Source organism: Eucalyptus grandis, chromosome 10 (assembly GCF_016545825.1).
Source record: "Eucalyptus grandis isolate ANBG69807.140 chromosome 10, ASM1654582v1, whole genome shotgun sequence".
In the NCBI taxonomy this organism is placed as follows: domain Eukaryota; kingdom Viridiplantae; phylum Streptophyta; class Magnoliopsida; order Myrtales; family Myrtaceae; genus Eucalyptus; species Eucalyptus grandis.
The window spans coordinates 21,246,253-21,265,361 of NC_052621.1; the positions used below are offsets into that span (position 1 = coordinate 21,246,253).

The 19,109-nt window shown below is 40.0% G+C and overlaps 1 protein-coding gene across 2 annotated transcripts; it reads left to right on the top strand.

Moving 5' to 3' along the window:
• The first annotated feature begins 12,158 nt into the window (after positions 1-12,158).
• LOC120288894 (UPF0481 protein At3g47200-like) lies at positions 12,159-13,450 on the top strand. 2 transcript variants are annotated; one of them, XM_039303129.1, is made up of 2 exons: positions 12,159-12,415; positions 12,699-13,450. In XM_039303129.1, exon 2 carries the CDS (start codon positions 12,781-12,783, stop codon positions 13,408-13,410), a length of 630 nt encoding a protein of 209 aa, XP_039159063.1. In that variant the 5' UTR covers positions 12,159-12,415; positions 12,699-12,780; the 3' UTR covers positions 13,411-13,450. The 2 variants fall into 2 exon arrangements, with proteins under 2 accessions (XP_039159063.1, XP_039159064.1); XM_039303130.1 differs by having other exon boundaries at positions 12,702-13,450.
• Positions 13,451-19,109: the final 5,659 nt, after the last annotated feature.

The following is a 19,109-nucleotide window of genomic DNA, read 5'->3' on the forward strand; positions in this document are numbered from 1 at the left end:
CCGCATTCTTCAAGTTTTGAACATCGCATCCCAAGGCATAAATTTGACATTGCATCTCCAAGAGAATATCCATGATTCTGCGAAAATCTGCTGCATTATCAGTTTGAGTACTTGCTTCGGCCCGATCTGATGGAGTAAATGCAGACGATGGTAGATCAAAGCATAATCTCGCAGGTTTGGCGATGAAACTTCATGACCTTCTTCGGAAGCGAGAGGCATAGACATCCCTGGGTCCGGTGAGCGATCGACTCCTTCACTTGCATCAGGATATGAAGATTTCCTTCCTTTTTCTTGATCTCCCCCTGTTTCCATGCTTGCAGGTGGAAAAGAGTGTTCCTCAGGTTCTCCTTCTTCTCTTCTATCTTCTTCAGGTATTTCCTCATCTGCTTCTTTTTCAGCTTCTCTTTCTTCTTTTTCCTTCTCCTCTACTTCCTTCTCCTCTGCTTCTTTCGTCATTTGTTCCGATTCTTTCTGTGAAACAAGACGACTTAAATTCTTCAAAGCCATTGCAGAGATGGTAATATCCTCCTCATCATCTTCATCCTCTACGAGGAGAGCTCTTCTTCTCTTGGATGGAGTAACCATGGGCTCCTTTCCTTTTCTTTTAGCTGCAGAAGAGATTTGATGAGTTTTGGCAGGAGTCTTCTCCTTGAATTTCTCCAACTCCTTGCTCAGTTCCTTCAGACGCATTTTGGTCACCATTTTCAGTCCTACCACCATATGATCGCATGGTCGAACACAAAAGATTTGCGGAGGCTGAATGTTCAGATGTCCGAATAACTTCGTAACAAGGCTTGGGTAAAGGAGTTGACCTTTGTCCTTCATCATTGCTCTATACATGTGAAACATAACAAGTGTGAGGGAGAGAAAACTTTTTCCCAAAGAGAATGGCATACATCAACTTTGCCTCTGAACTTGAAACATCAGTTTTGAAAGTTGATTTCAGTCGGAGGCAATTGATCACAATCTTGTGAAGCAAGATGTTGAATGCACTCATCCTTAAGTAGGTGATCTTCTCATCTGTTCTCTTGTCCTTCACCAGTTCCAGTGTGGCCCGAGCAATGGAAACTTTGATTGGTTGATATCTTCCCCTTTCAACTCCTAACACATCTCGCCAAAGATATTCATATCCACAACATAGTCTTGGTCTTTGACGCTGAAAGAGAATCTATTCGCATCCAAAAAGCTAAGATTTGAATAGAAATATGCAGTTAATCCAGCATAGGCCTCTGTAGTGTCAGAGCAGAACTTTTCAAGTTGAAGATAACTGAACTTTTCTCTTAAGTTCACATTTACAGCATCCAGAAAATCAAAATCCACACTCCTAGGGTTTATTACCCCACGCTTCAGCAATTTCGAGTACAGATCCTTTTGTTCCTTTGATCTGAACAAATCTCCACTTTTTCCTTGATTTTCAACTGCAATACCCATTTTCGGTTGAAATTGGCTGTACAATTTGTCATCATCATTCCCATCTATAGGATTCGGCCCCCAAATCCACGAGGATCACTTGGGATATTCGCAAGGGTTTCCTCACCACCCTTTACGAGCAATTCCCAAACTTTCCATTTTTCGCGAAAGATATATTCGTTCTTATATCCTTTGTCTTTAAGAAAATCATCAACATAGTTCAAAGGAGTACAAGTTCCTTTTAAGGCACGATATAGCTTGTAAATATAAGCGGGCTTTTGAACTCTTACGTGGTCTCGCATCCTCAATGATTTCTTCCCGTTGTTGATGATCAACGCCTTGAGGACTAGATGGAGGAGAATGACGCTGCGAGAATGTTGTGGGCTCGGTTGCTGTTCCGGGAGACACTTCTTCTTCAGTAAGATCGAAGTGCGTAGGCCCCTCACTCATTCGCCGTGGTCCCCTGCTTGCGATTCTCGAAGACTTTCTTGAAGATGACATCTTTCTCAGTTTTTGGAAGATTCCTTGCTTAACTTTCCCAAGAAAGATGACAACTTTTTTGAAGATTAAACAGAGAAGACAAACGGGAATGGAGGATCGATGCTTTCTAGGGTTTTTGAGAGTAAAGTGAAGAGGAATCAACGGTGCACGATCGGTTAAAAGGAGAAACGAACCGTCACAAAGGAAATAAAAAGATGCATTTTCAAAATAACTGTCTTTTTCCGTGAAAATAGTCATTTTAAAAATAACTTCTTTTTGGAAAAGGAAACGATGCAAAAATTACGCCGATTAAAGATAGCAATAAAACACGGTTACCAATCGTACCTTTTTAAGATAAGATTTGAGAGAGAGAGAGAGAGACTAACTTACAGTCTGACGGTCGTACCAAGACTAACTCAAAGTCTTGTATGACTGAGTTTGAAAGTCTTTAGACTTTGATCTCCTCGTACCTTAAAATGTTGAGTCTGGAACGGATGGTTTCGAACTGATTTTTCTCCAACGGCTTTGTGAATATATCCGCCAGTTGGTTCTTTGAGTCAACAAATTGAATTGAAACATCTCCATTTTGAACATAATCTCTAATAAAGTGATGTTGAATCTCTATATGCTTCGCTCTTGAGTGTAGAATTGGATTTTTGGTGAGGTTGATAGCGCTGGTGTTGTCGCAATTAATCTCTGTGCATGAGTCTTTAATTCCAAAGTCTCTTAGCTATTGTTTTATCCATAGAATTTGCGAATAGCAACTTCCAAGAACTACATACTCTGCTTCTGTTGTTGAAATAGCCACGGTGCTTTGTTTCCTTGAAAACCAAGACACTGTCCTGTTTCCAAGCAACTGGCAAGTTCCCGAAGTGCTTTTTCTATCAACTCTGCAACCGACCAGATCCGCGTCTGAATATCCCATAAGATTAAGGTCTCCCTTCTTAGGATACCAAAGACCGATGCTTGAAGTTGATGAAACATATTTAATAATACGCTTCACAGCATTCAAATGAGATTATTTTGGATCTGATTGAAATCTGGCACAGATGCAAACACTAAACAAAATGTCAGGTCTAGAAGCAGTAAGATAAAGAAGAGATCCGATGATACTCCTGTACAGCTTTTGATCGACTTTCTTCCCTTCTTCATCTTTGTCTATCTTCAAGGAACTTGACATTGGTATGTCAGCCTTTTTGCAATTGTCCCAGACCAAACTTTTTGACAAGATCATTTGCATACTTTTCTTGATGAATAAAAGTTCATTCCTCCAATTGTTTTATTTGAAGTCCAAGAAAAAAGGTTAACTCACCCATCATGCTCATTTCAAATTCTTCTTGCATAGACTTAGAAAATTTCTTGCACAGACTTTCATTAGAGGATCCAAACATAATATCATCGACATATATTTGAACAAGCAGAAAACTTTTGTTTTCTCTTTTAATAAAAAGAGTAGTGTTCACTTTACCTTTAACAAATCCGTTTTGAATTAAAAACTTACTTAATCTGTCATACCAAGCTCGAGGTGCTTGCTTTAAGCCATATAAGGCCTTTTTGAGTCGAATACGAGTCCGGTTTCCTTGGGTCTTCAAACCTTGGTGGTTGTTCCACATAGACTTCCTCATGGATGAATTCATTTAGGAAAGCACTTTTGACGTCCATTTGAAATAACCTGAAATTTTTATAACAAGCAAATGCAAGTAATAAACGAATTGCTTCTAACCTTGCTACCGGTGCATAAGTCTCGTCATAGTCGATCACTTCTTCTTGTGTGTATCCTTTGGCCACGAGTCTAGCCTTGTTTCTTACGACTTTACCTTTCTCGTCCATCTTGTTCCTGAAAACCCTTTTAGCTCCAACAACTGATTTACCTTTAGGTTTTGGAGTTAATTCCCAGACATCATTAATTTTGAATTGTCTGAGTTCTTCTTGCATAGCTTCAATCCAGCTTTCATCGGATAAAGCTTCTTCTATGCTCTTGGGTTCTATTTCAAAAATAAGTGCCACGGCACTAGACTCTTCTCGCCTTTTGGATCTTGTGCGAATTCCTTCATAGATGTCGCCAATAATAAGATCTTTGGGATGACTGGACTTATGTTTCCAGTTGCTGGTTAATTTATCAGATTGATGATCACTTCCTTCACTTGAATCTTCAACAGTCACTTGTTGCTGATCCTTCAAAGTCTGAACTGCTTCTTGAGATTTAGACTTTGTAGAGTCTGGAGCAGATTCAGTCTCTTTAAGATGAGTCTGAATGAATTCACTTTGTGTAGAATCTTGAAATTTGACATTCATTGATTCTTCCACAGTTTGAGTCTTCTTGTTGTAGACTATGTACGCTTTGCTTGTGGTTGAATATCCAAGGAAGATGCCTTCATCTGACTTTTCTTCAAACTTACCAACTCGATCATTTGCATTTTTCAATATGAAACATTTGCATCCGAATACATGAAAATACGAAACAATGGGCTTCTTTTCTTTGAAAAGTTCATAGGGGTTTTTTCTAGAATAGGTCTTAGAAAGACTCTATTGATAATATAACATGATGTTGAAACTGCTTCAGCCCAAAAACGTAAAGAGATATTACTTTCAATTAAAAGAGTTCTAGCCATTTCTTGAAGAGATCTATTCTTTCTTTCCACGACTCCGTTTTGCTCTGGAGTATATGGAGAGGAGAACAAATGTTGAAAACCAGATTCATCACAAAATTTTGCAAAGTCTTGATTTTCAAATTCACCTCCATGGTCTGTTTTTAAACTTGAAATGACATACCATTTTTCATTTTGAACCTTCTTAGCAAATTTTTCAAAGTAAGAGAAAGTTTCAGACTTACTTGCTAAGAAATATACCCAAGTAAATCGTGAGTAGTCATCCACAATTACTAGGCAATATTTCTTTCCTCCAATGCTCTGCGTTCTTGTTGGTCCGAAGAGATCCATATGCAAGAGCTGCAGTACACGGTTAGTGGAAACTTGATTTATTGGTTTAAAGGAATTTCTTACCTGTTTTCCCAATATACATGGTGTACATAGATCGGACTTTTGATATGATAGATTGGGTAGACCACGAACAAGCTTCTTTGCTGAGATTTTGGCTATCTGCTTCATGTTGATATGCCCAAGCTTTTTGTGCCATAAGTTCGCTTCGTCTTGGATTGAGATTAGACATTACGATTCATCTGGTTTCACGTCCAAGAGGTAGATATTCCCATGTCTTCGACCCATGAATGACTGAGTAGAGTCTTTACTGGTTCCTGAACAAATACCCTCTTGAAAGTTGATTCTAAAACCAGCATCACAAAGCTGACTAATACTAAGCAGATTGTAATTGAGCCCTTCAACTAAAGAAACATTGATTATTGTGAGGTTCCCAATTTTTACTGTTCCAAATCCTACTATTTTTCCTTTGCTGTTTCCTCCAAATGAGACTTTTCCACCATTCATTTGGGTGAGCTTTATGAAGTAATTTGAATCCCTGTCATGTGTCTCGAGCATCCACTATCCAGATACCATTTCACTTTTTTCTTGATAGTGACCTGCATTCAAAAAGAAACTCAAGCTTTCTTTGGTATCCATATTTTCTTGGGTCTTTTTGAGTTAGTCTGATATATGGTTTTTGCCTAGACTTTATTGTGGTCTCCACACCATAGGACATTCTTTCTCAAAATGATCTGTACTATTGCATTTTGAACATCTAAGAGCATTGCGGCCTACTGGTTTTACAAAGTTCCTTTCAAAATGATTTTTGTAAGCATTTCTTATGGGTCTTTGTTTGATTCTTTCCTTTACTTTAGGAAAATCAATTAAAGGAATGGTTTCAGCAGTCGTTCCCAAACCAGATTTATTGAAATAAGGTCTTTGAACATAAAGTATTTTCTCCAGTTTTTCAGAACCTAGAGAAAATCTTTTGGAAATATTTGAAATATCCTTTTTTAAGAATGCATTTTCTTTTAAAAGATTATTTTCACTTTCTTTGAGAGAAGAAACGTTCTGGTCTAAGCATTTCACTTTTTCCTCCAAAGCATTCTCATGTTGTTTTAAAGCAGAATTTTCTTTTTTGAGTTCGGAAATTCTTTTAAGAGAAGTCTTAAGACTAAAACATAATTCATCAATGTATTTTGAAACTTTAATAGGGATTTTGAAGTTACTTACCTCGAATTCACTTTCTGAATCTGAATTAGTCTCGGAGTTTGATTCTGAATCCGATTGTGCCATTAGACATATGTTGGCATAATCATCATCACTATCTTCACACTCCGTATCACTTCAGGTTTCAACTTTGAGAGCTTTTCGATATTTTTCAGTTTTTCCTTTCTTCATTTTCAAAAGAGGACAGTTGGGTCTGATGTGTCCCTTTTTCTTGCATTCAAAGCAGACTACATCTTTGTTTGATTCATCATCTTCAGCAGACTTTGTCTGTTGCTTCTGAAAACTTTGTTTCCTTGAATTGAATCTTCTTCCTTTTCTGTTTAACTTTCTGAATCTTCTTATCATAAGAGCAAGTTCTTCATCATCCATGTCGTCTTCAGAATCTGTTGCATCAGAATCATCATTAGATCTTAATGCAATAGATTTCTTACCTTTAGGGTCTTCGTCTTCATTGATTCGTTCCACTTCATAAGACTGAAGGGTCCCAACCAACTCATCGACAGACAGTGGCATGATTCTTTGGGTCTCTCTGATTGATGTCTTTATATGATTCCACTCTTTGGAGAGTCCACGCAGTAGCTTGTTCACTTTCATGGGATCAGAAATTGGTTGGCCTTGATTTTCAAGACCATTCACGATATCTGTAAAACGACTAAACATGTCAGTTATAGATTCTCCTAGTTTCATTATGAAGGCTTCGTATTGACCGAGAAGAATGTTGATTCTTGTCTCTTTCACTCGATCGGTTCCTTCATAAGTAATGTGTAATCTATCCCAAACTTCTTTGGCTGTATCACAAGAAGATATTCTGTTATATTCAGTAGGTGATAAAGCACAATATAAGAATAAATTGCTTTTGCATCAAGAGCTTGTCTCTTGATTATCTCTTCCTGAGTCATTTCGCTAGACTCAACAGAGTCTTTTCCTCTTTCTGAGACAGGAGCAGCTTTGGGAACAATTCCTTTTTCTACAACGTCCCATTCCAGATGATCCTTTGATCTTAAGAACGCCTTCATCTTGTTTTTCCATATGTTGTAGTCCTTTCCATCAAAATAAGGTGGTATGGTGTTGCTTTGCCCTTCTACCAGCCCTAGAGCCAACATACTAGCCATGGATCTTTAACTCTGAAGTAAAATACTTCAAACAAAGTGAGTACACAGGCTCTGATACCAATTGAGATAGCTAGTATAATCACCTAGAGGGGGGTGAATAGGTGCACAAACAATTTATCGAGATATGGAAGCGATTCTTGGCAAACGATAGAAAGGAAATTCTCTCTTGATTAACAAAATAAAATATGATCAAGATAAAGAGAGTAAGGAAGAGAAAATTGAACACGGGATTTATAGTGGTTCGGCTTAATTCAAGCCTACGTCCACTCTTCCGCACTGACAGCCCACCGGCTGGATTTCACTATGATCAAAAGAGAAGTTACAGCACAGCTTTGCCTTGATTCCACAGTGTAGATGTTCTACCACACCTCCTCAAGGTTTCTCACAAATATAGACTCTCTTTTGTATACAAGTATTCGCTCAAAGTGATTGTCTAAACAACAAGGAGCTTCGGACTTTGGAATTCTTATATCGCGCACACCTCGAACAACTAAGAACGTCTTCCTTATATACTCCTTTATGCCATCATACCCGTTGGCACTTACCAAAGGAATTCCTCCAATCTACCCGTTGGACGGAATCAATTAGGAAGATTGTTCGAGCTATTAAAGGAACGTGTCGATAGCCCATCAATCATGTTCGCCCATACAATCGGGATCTCGGTTTCATAAGTAGAACCTTCTAAGAATATTTAGGCAATCATCGAATCTTCAATCATCGAATCAATCTCGATCAATCAAAGGATTCCATTACATCTTTTCCAGCCACGAGATCTTCTCCAGTTGATAAGGTTGAATCCTTAACGAAACATCCAGTTCTGGATAACCTTTCTTCAACGGATTAGAGACTGTCAATGAGGATAGACTTTGAGTCTTGAGTCTGGCTGTCCGGAGGTCTTCAGACTTTAAATATCAGAGTCTGCAAACCTTCAGACTAGACTGATGGAAACGTTTTGTCAGCTTCAAAACACTTCAAGAAGATTTCTCCAACAACTTCAAGGCTTTGTTAATTGAGCCTCTTGTTTTAGGTCTTTCTCATTCTGTTTGCATCCCTAAGAAAGAAAATAGTGAACCACCACATCGTTTTCCTCTTATGGTCGGCCTATGTGATGGCTGATTGGATAGAAGCATTCGCAATCAAGCTCATCTCTCACAACCGAGGCAATTCATGCACTTATGCAGCTGAAGTAGACGACACACTTCGGGCTTTTTGAGCCTCATTTCTCTTATTACATTTTGGTGATTCAGACGCCACTACCTTCTCTATTAGGGGTAGTTTTCTTTGGCGACAGCTCTCGCTTAGTCTCATCTTCCAAATCAATGCCTCTATCTATGTTTTTGTGTAGATATTTCCTAACAACAAGTGTTGTTAATCTCAACGATGCTGGTGAAGTTGTGAGCTTAATTGAATCTTTAAATAAGCCTGCAAGCCTCATGAAGTATGGCCAAGCCCTAATTCCCTCATGATGGCCAAAAATTGCATGTGCTATGCACATGGATATTCTAAACTTGGAAAGATTTCATTATTTAATCAAATTTGGGGGAAATAAGAATGTTATCCTTGAGAATTTTAATTGCATGAAACTAAGAAGTGAAGATACATTCTCTTGGGTTTAGGCAGGTAAGGAAAGTGATATCTTGAAAAAAAAGGCTAAACGTAAACCTATATAAACACATTGGTTCACGAGAAGGGGCTTGGACACAATACACGCAATAATGTCCTGTGGTTGGTCTATTTGGGATTAAAATAGAATGTATTTCTCCGGTAATAGGGATTTGAAATGGGTCATCAATATTTGTAATTACAACTTGAGGATTTAGATGCATGTCATGTAATTCATTTTGAAAGAGTGAATTATAAGAATCGCCTGATATAAAAAGTCACTGCACATAAGAATTCGGACATTTTAAATAAGAGTATCGAGTCCAAGTCATGTTAGGGATACTAATACTGACATGCAAAATTTATCCACGAGATGATGCATTAATTTTTCTATGAAATTAGTCGTTTGTGGATTAAATCAACATTTTTTCTTGAGATATTTATATTTACTGTTTACTAATTATAGCAATTATGGTAGATTCAAGTACTTCTTGATTGGAGCTTATAAGCTGTTATAATGGACCGAGACCCTTGGAGTGCCAAAAGTTGGCACAAAGGAACATTTAAGTGCCAAAAGTTATGAAACTGATACTTAAGTGCCAAAATCATAGCAAAATGGATCACTTAAGTGCCAATTCGGTCAAAATGTTGATGTAGCGATTTTCCGGCGAAGCAAGTACAAAATGGTATCATTTTGGTGTTAATGTGATAAAAAAATTAATATAAAAATTAATTAAATTAAATTTAAAATTAAATTTTTAAAATATTTAAAAATATAGATAACTTTAAAAAAAAAAAAAAAAAACTTCCCGCTTTGCCGGGAAGGGGGGCGATGAAGGGGGAAGATCGGCCAAGGTGGCCGGGCCATGGCCGAGGGCCGGCGACCCTAGCCGCGGCCGACGAGGGCCCGCGAGCCCTCACCCCGATATGGGGGAGGATCGCGGCCCTCACCCAAATCCGACAAGGGTCAATGGCCCTCGCCGCCGGGCCAAGGGCCGCCGCCCGCCGGGGGTCGCCTCGGTGAGCGGCGGCCCTTGGCCCGATTGGGCGAGGGCCGTAAGCCTCACCCCGAGATCGCCCGGCCCTCACCAAATCGAGCGAGGGCTCACGACCCTCGGCTGCCGGTCGGCGGGGTCGCCGACCCCTAGCCAAGGCCCAAGCAACCCCGGCCGACCTTCCCCCTCCGTCGCCGACCCTTCCCAACGGTGGCGGGAGGCGAGGCAATAAGGGCTCGGCCCTCAATCGCCTCCCTCTTCTTTTTTTTAAATATATTTTTTAATTTTTAATTTTTTAATTTTAATTTTTAAATGTTTTAAAAATTTTAGTTTTAAATTTAATTTAATTAATTTTTATATTAATTTTTCGCCGGAAATTGCGCATGTCAACATTTTGGCCGGATTTTGCCAAATTGATACTTAAGTGATCCATTTTGCTTCGATTTTGATACTGTGTCACTTTCATAACTTTTGACATTTTAGTATTCCTCTGTACTAACTTTTGGCACTTAAAGCATATTTTTGCCCGGAAAAAACCTATCCCTTAAGAACCACGAAAAGCCTTCAGTCTGTTATTAGGAGTACCTTATTAAGGAAAGAAACTGCACACGCTGCACCATCGAATCAAAGCAAATATGGCAAGTTTTTCACCTCCCCAACATCATTTGGTTGGGAAATCACATGCCCCAATATCAGATCAAAATATCATCAACAGGTTCAACAACCTTTCCTAATGTCAAAGGGCTGCAAAATCCGTAGATTGAAAATATAAGCAGCCTGGTCGACTTGAAGGGATCCACAGAACATGCAAGTTTATTGATACGCATACTTGATTTCGCGAAGGAACTCATGGTAAAACTTCCCGGAACTTCACTTATCAGATTCTATGCAACGTCCTATATGTAAATAAAGAAAGAAAATTTTACCTCCAGAGAGTAGTGCTTGAGCACAATCATAGAGTACATGGCGTTCGGCCCTACAAGGTCAATTTTTTCCCTCAAATTGGGTAACATTAGAAACTCAGAGCACTCGCAATCCACAACCTTCACCAAAAGAAGATTGGATTGTAAAGCAAAGTTATACAAGCTAGCCAACTAGGTCTCTCTCTGCTGTTAAGTATTGACTGGCAGCTGACTTGGTCGGAGAGCAAGGCCAAAGGATGTATTAGAAAGAAAACCAAAATTCCCGGAAGTGAGTCCAAGAGGAGGAGTTTCTTACAACATCACAAATGCGGAGAGCTCACTCGTCCATATCCTCTTCTTCGTCGGCTTCCGCCTCTTCATCCTCCCTCCCTCCTGAGCTGACCCCATACATTACACTCCATTATATCGGAAGGACGGACGGAGGCAGAGGAGCCATTGTCCCGCCGCAGTTTTTCCTGTTGCACATATACCTAATGAGGAAATACGCATGGGGGAAGTCGGTCTCTTTATCCTCTGCAATACGCACCTCCCACCTGCTCATTTGTTCATCGGCATCCTCATCCATCCTTCATCGTCACCATTGTTGTCTTCGACTCTTCGCTGCTATCATGGTTCTCATTCTGGTCATCGGAGCAATTGGCCTGACCTTGTGCCGATCTAGCCAAATTCAAGCTCACCGAGCCTTGTTGACCTCTAGCGAAGGTTCAGCTAATTGGAATCTGGCGAGCTCAACCTTGCCGTAGAAAGGGCGATCGCTCGAAAGAGAAGCAAAAAGAAAAATAAAAATAAAAAGTAATTAAAATTTTCAATTTAAGAAAAGAAAAAAATAAAAATAAAAATAAAAAATTATTAAAAGAAGTGCACTAAGGTCCATATCAAACGGTGGAAAATGTTTTCTAGATCTTTTTAACGTTTCAGCCAAACACTGGAAAATATTGTTATTCTTCTAAAAAAAATAACTTCTTAAAAAACACTTTTTAGATATGTCAAAAAAAAATTAAGTTTATTTTTGGATTTTAGCCAAACGGAGCCAATGTAACATTGACTCAATCTATTACAATAAGTAGGTAATCACTTCTTCATTTGGACAACATTTAAATGGTCTCACAATTACAACTCATGAGTGGTAGATACACTTAAAATAGATAAATCTACAATGCATTGACTCGTGCTCTAACATTGACTCAATGAGAGGTTTAGACTTTTGCGGCAGCTTCCTGGTATTGATGCTGAGATGCCATAATGTCAAATCCAGTGCACCTTCACCACCCGCATGATGATTTAATTGTTTTTTTGGTTTTTTGGGTCCTTTTATACTTTTACTACCTCACTGGGGACGTTTCAACCGATCGTGGAGGAAAATGTTTTCTGCCAACATGGGCTCTTATGTCAGCCATGACGACCGGTGGGGTCCACCAAAAGCTAATGAACACATTCAAAATTTTTCAGATTCAAACCTACTCCGCCCCGCCCCCGCCCCCCCGGGGCGCGAAGTCGTCGACCCCGAGTCAATGCAAAGCAAGACCTTCAAAAACCTCACTCCCCTCCTTCCCAAACCTCCGATTCCGGAGCTCTTCCGATCCTCGATCATCGTCCTCGCCGTGTTGAATTAGGTTCCGATAGACGAATCGAGCGTGGCCTGGTTGGTCTACAGCTCCGCGTCTCCGATGATTTGAGCTCCGGGCTTGAGGGCGTCAGAACTGTCGAGGCCTCGGGTCACGATCACTCTCGGTCGTTCTGGTCAGGTATGTGCCGCTTTAGCTCCTTGGCGTCCTCGTATGAGATCTTTGGATCAACTGACGTTTGTTTCAGCTGGACTCATTGGTTTGCGGATTCCGCGGTAGCTTCAGTTTCGTTGTTCGGGCCTGTATCGACTGCGATGATATGGTTTTGTTCGATCGGTTATGATTAGGCGTAAGGTTGATACGTGCTCTGCTTTTCTGGAGAAATATGTCTGATTACGTGATCAGTTGAACCCCGAGGGAGGCTCTACCGTCGGATAACTGAGCTTGTTCTTTGCAATTTTAGCAGCGGTTCCATCACCTGGCCGTGGGATTGGGCCTGTCACGGTCGAACAGAAACTTGTGGAACCTGTGAAACTTGCGGAACCATGCCTCCTATGGAACTGGACGAGTCCGACTCGATTGCCCCACTTGACGAGAGCCTCCAGTTCATGCCCTCCGACGACGAGGAGCAATGGCGCTGGAAGAAACGGTCCATCTACAGGGTCCCCGCACGCATGACGGCCCTCAACCACAAGGTCTACCAGCCGCAAGTTGTCTCCTTCGGCCCCTACCACCACGGCAATAAACGCTTCCTCCCCATGGAGGAACACAAGCACCGCGCGGTCCGACACTTCCTCAAGCGGTCCAAGAAGCCTAAAGAGTGCTTCTTTGAGTCCCTGAGGGAGGTGGCATGGGACCTCGAGGAGAGCTATGATGCGCTGGACCCGAAGTGGAAGGCAAGCAGCGGCGAGGGTGTGGCACGCCTGTTCCTGGAGCTGATGATAACTGACGGCTGCTTCATGCTTGAGATCCTGAGGTTCGCAGCCCACAAGGTAGACGACTACGCGCCCAACGACCCCATCTTCAGTGACCACAGGACCATCCACATAATGTCAGACATTGGCAAGGATATGCTGATGCTGGAGAATCAGCTTCCGATGCTAGTGCTGGATCGGCTGGTGGCTGTGGAGAGCGATGGCAAAAAGGTTACTTTCTTAGATTTCGGTCGGTTGTAAGACGAGAAAACATTGCAAGTACGCAAACTGCCATACTATGTGCACCTAACGGTACATCTTTGTGATCTCACGTGAACCCTACGATGGATCTGTTAGTAGTATGCCCTAAATTAACTTATTAATAAATAATTTTAAAAAAATAATAATAATAAAGCTTCATGCATGTGCACGAATTCGTGCACATGCACGAAGCGTAATGGTCAGCGGTTGCTGACCATTATGCACATAGCATTGATGGTCAGCAACCGCTGACCACCATGCCACAATCGTGCATGAGCGGTTGCTCATGCATGATGGTCGTGCATGAGCAACCGCTCATGCACGATCGTCCACTATGGACGATCAGCAACGGTTGCTGATCGTCCATTGATCAGCAACCGTTGCTGGTCATTTTTTTTTTATAAAATGAGTGAGGGACGAGTGTAAAAGAGCTGCTGAAAAATTGAAAAAGACTTCCTGTGTATTGTCTTCTTGTTCCGGATCCGCTCTTCACCATGAACAAATATTTAGAGTTCTCTAGTTGCTGAATATTGAGAAAAAGTGTGCGTGTGTTCTTGTGTCTTTGAGACACGAGGAAGAGAAACAATTCTCTCGTTCGGGCCGTGACTATTATACATCAAGAATACGATGGATTCTTTCCACGTGATTGCTAGCACGATCGAAGTTGTGGATATTCGAAAGTTCTCTCCTCCGTTCGACGTTCGTTGTTGGTGTGTCTGAACTAGAGGTCCGACGCTTGTGGGACTCAAATTGTAGAACAACCGAACCGACTCGTTTCAAAGTGCACTTCGAGAGATATTTCGTTTAACTCCCTTTTATGTTTAGATTTTGATTAAAACGCACGAACAACGCCTTAGGAGAATCATGTGTAAAAGATATATTTGTTTCCGCTGCGTACTTTATGTTAATATTTCTTATACATGATTAAGAAACCCCAACATTGGTATCAGAGCCAACCTAAGGCGTTTTCGTGCGTTTAATTGATTTATAGTTCAAATATGTTTTTGCGTTCTAATGGCCAATTTATTTTTGTTAAGAGAATCGGTTCTCTTGCTCTTATGTGGCCTATAGAAGTTGATTGATTTATGTGATAAATTTAATCAACTAAGCAAAAAAATTAGAACTAAATCAATTTTGAATCAAAAATCCATAACTTGTTGTACTTGATGTTTATATTTTGCAAATGATATGCAGAATTATGCATGTCTTCAGAGCTTTAAATTTTGAATTTATGGCTCGTAAGGAAGGGTGGTGATCATGGAAAAATCCTAATTGTTGTGATTGTTGTATGGATGAATGTATGATGATTACAGGTATTCTTTTTGGGGATGTAATTATTAAATGGAGGCTGCGCCCTTCCTTTTATTTTACTTTAATTTTTCTTGATATGTAATTTTTAGTATAGTTTAGTATTTCAATTGTTGATGTAAATACTACAATAGAGAAGGAGCCATTGGAGGAGCCATTAAACCGGTGAGCTCTTTGGGCCCGGTCTTTGAAGAGTTCAAAGATTGAAGAAAAAGTGAAGAGCAGGTCCATATTATTAAAACATTAAAATGGCTAAATGGGTCTCTTTGGCTCGAGACCCATTGAACCATAATTCCATGATCACCACATAGGATAGATATTATGTGATATCTATTTATTTATTGTGTTTATGGTATCGTGCATGTTAAACTGGTTAATGTGCAAAGTGAGACCGTTAATAACGACCTAAATCTCCTTACAAAGAATATTAAGTCGAAACGGGTTTCGGACTCGTGGCCTTCCATCGTCGTGGTTTTGATCCAATATTATAGTGGTTAATTAACCGGTTATGGATACATAGGGGTTAATTACCATTTATAATATTGGACCACTCATTATGCATATGATGCTGTGGGGTTGGAGCCAAATGATTTCCAATAACTGTTAGGTGAGGGAATTATTTGTGTTTTCAATACTTGCATGAGACGATGGGCTAGACTTAACTATGATCATAATGCCAATAACTGTTAGGTGAGGCTTTCATGGTCTAGAGGCTGAAGTTATGATTGGGACTCGCATATGATGCGTTGAACAAGCTGGTTCACTCACTAAGTTCATAGGACACCAATAACTGTTAGGTGAGGTGGACTTTGGGCTAGTGGGACTCCAATCCCCACTAGTAATCTTTACCCAACGAAGATTACCGCTTCTCATCTTAAGGAGTATGAGATTCGAATATAAATTTAGTGGGAGGATCTATTTCATTTAAAGACCAAAATGAAATAGTTATTATGAAAAGTGCAACGGCTAACAATTTATTTTCTGCAACAGATATATATTATTACTCTGAAAATGGTGACCACAAACCCACTCGCTTCTATACTTGACAAGAATTGTTTGACTGGACCCAATTTCACTGACTGGGTGAGGAATTTGAGAATTGTTCTCAATTCAGAAAAAATTGGGTATGTGCTTGATGAAAAGATGCCAACCTCCTTTCCGAGGTGGGACCCAAGGAGCGTGTCACTTATGATAAGTGGCGTGATGATGACTTAAAAGTTAGGTCATATATGCTTGCTTCTATGAATAATGAATTACAAAAGAAGTATGAATCTATGGAAGATGCTGCGTCGATCATTTTGCACTTAAAGGAATACTTTGATGAGAATGGTCGAACCTCTAGATATGAGATATCTAAGGCATTGTACCGTATAAGGATGGCTGAAGGATCATCTGTTAATGATCATGCTTTGAAAATGATGGCACATTGAAGAATTGGCTAGGCTGAATCTCGTTATGGACAATGAGTTAGCTGTGGATTTGATCCTCCAATCTTTACCCGATTCCTTCTCTGGTTTTGTCCAAAACTTCCACATGCATAAGATGGAGAAAACTCTTGCTGAGTTACATAGCATGCTGGTAGTTTATGAGAAGGAAATGCATAACACGAGGCCAAATGTAGTGGCTATGGCTAAGGCTTCTTCTTCAAAGGGTAAGACCGTTTTAAAGAAGAATAAATGGAAGAGGCCTGCCAAACCTGTTGTGCAACCAAAACCCATGATTGATAAAGGGAAATGTCATTCTTTTGTGGTGTCAAAGGGCCTTTGGAGGAGGAAGCGTAAGAGGTACCTCGCGAGCTTGAAGGTCAAGCCCAAGAACCGACCTTATGAAGGTATGGTGTCTATGCTTATTGAAACCAATCTTATGGTTAGTCCTGAATCCAGCTCATGGGTTCTAGATTCTGCTGCAACTTCACATATTTGTATGTCTTTGCAGAATCTGGAAATAAGCGGGATGCTAGGGCGAAATGAGATTGTCGACGTTTGCCAATGGAGCAAGAGTTGCTGCATTAGCTATAGGGACTTTTCGTTTATGTTTTCCTTCCGGACATGTAATGGTATTAAAGAACTGTTTGCATTATAAGAATGCTGTTAGGAACATCATCTCGTACCTCGTTTGGGTAAAGAGAATTATGAATTTTCTTTTGTTGATGATGTATGTTCTATTTATCATAATAGAATATGTGTTGGTTCTAGCATATTAACCAACAATCTTTATACCATTACAATGTCCGGTAATGTGATTACCAATGTCAATAAGCAAAATAGAATTGATATAAATGCCATAACTAATAAACGCCCTAGAGACGGTCCAAATAAAAAGTATGTTTGGCATCTCCGATTAGGTCATATTGGAGAAGACAGAATTAACAAGTTGAGTAATGATGGATACATTGATCCTTCAAATTTTGAGTCATACTCGACTTGTGAGGCATGTCTTCTAGGAAAAATGACCAAAGCGCCTTTTGTGGGACAAAGTGCGCGAGCTGCTGACATATTAGAATTAATACATACGAGATGTATGTGGACCAATTAATGAAACTGCTAGAGGTGGTTATAGTTACTTCATTACCTTCACCGATGATCAGTCACGGTATGGTTATTTATACCTCATGAAGTATAAATCTAAATCCTTTGAAAAGTTCAAGGAATTCAAGGCTGAAGTTGAGAAACAAACAGGAAAATGTATTAAGGCTCTTCGATCGGATCGAGGAGGTGAATACCTTAGTACTTGAATTCTGGACTATCTTAAAGAGAATGGCATTTTATCACAATGGACACCTCCTGGAACTCCGAACATAATGGTGTATCCGAACGAAGAAATCGTACTTTATTAGATATGGTACGGTCTATGATGAGTTACACCGATTTGCCAATATCCCTTTGGGGATATGCCCTTGAGACTTGCTGTATATATACTGAATAGAGTGCCGTCCAAATCTGTTCCAACTACGCCCTATGAGATATGGCATAGTAGGAAACCTAGTCTTAATCATATTAAGATTTGGGGTTGTCCAGCTTTCGTGAAAAAGCTGAAAATGGAAAAATTGGAGGCAAGATCTGAACAAGGTCGCTTCATTGGATATCCAAAGGAAACTCTTGGATATTATTTCTATTTTCATTCAGACCAAAGAATTTTGGTATGCAAGCACGCTTCTTTTTTGGAGAATCAGTTCGTCCAAGAAAGTGGTGCTGGACGGAAAATAGTCTTACAAGAAGAAAATAATGAAGTGCCAAACAACCGAGTTCGATACCAATCTCCGATTCAAAGTGGGAGCTTCGATACACAACCTCTTAGGAGAAGTGCGAGAACGTCTCGCCCACCTGCTCGTTATAGACATTCGGTTGATCATATTGAACCATTATTCATTGTGAATGATAGTGATCAACCCGGTGATCCTAAAACCTATGAGGAGGCGATGTTGGACATCGATTCGGTAAATGGCTAGAAGCCATGAAATCCGAAATGGATTCAATGTATTCCAATGAGGTATGGACCTTGGTGACCTGCCTAATGGTATTGTACCAATTGGCTGTAAATGGATCTTCAAGAGGAAGATGAATGTTGAAGGTCAAATTGGAATTTACAAAGCACGGCTGGTGGCGAAAGGATATCGTCAAAAAGAAGGAATTGATTATGACGAAACTTTCTCACTTGTGGCCATGCTAAAATCCATTCGGATTATATTGGCTATAGCTGCACACCTTGATTATGAGATATTTCAAATGGATGTCAAAACGGCTTTTCTAAATGGTTTTCTCGATGAGGACATCTATATGGAACAGCCACGGGGTTTGAATCCAATAGTGAAAAACAGAAGGTGTGTAAGCTAAGAGATCCATTTATGGACTCAAACAAGCCTCCAGAAGTTGGAACATTCGTTTTGATGAGGTAGTCAAATCGTTTGGCTTCATAAAAATCCGGATGAACCTTGTGTATACAAGAAGATCGTGGGAGTGCAATTGCATTTCTAGTTTTGTATGTTAATGATATACTTTTGATTGGAAATGATGTACCAATGATATCATCAATAAAACTATTCTTGTCACAGAAATTCTCCATGAAAGATTTAGGAGAGGCAACCTACATTTTAGGTATCAAGATCTATAGAGATAGATCAAGACGATTGATTGGCCTCTCACAATCTACGTACATAGACAAAGTGTTAACACGGTTTAACATGCAATGTTCCAAGAGAGGATTATTTCCTTTTAGGCAAGGATCCGTCTTTCTAAGGAGATGTGTCCCAACACTCTTGAAGAAAGAGAGCGGATGGCAAAGATACCATATGCATCCGCTATTGGAAGCATAATGTATGCTATGCTATGTACTAGACCTGATATTGCGCATGCTGTAAGTATTACCAGCAGATATCAGTCGATCCGTGAGAA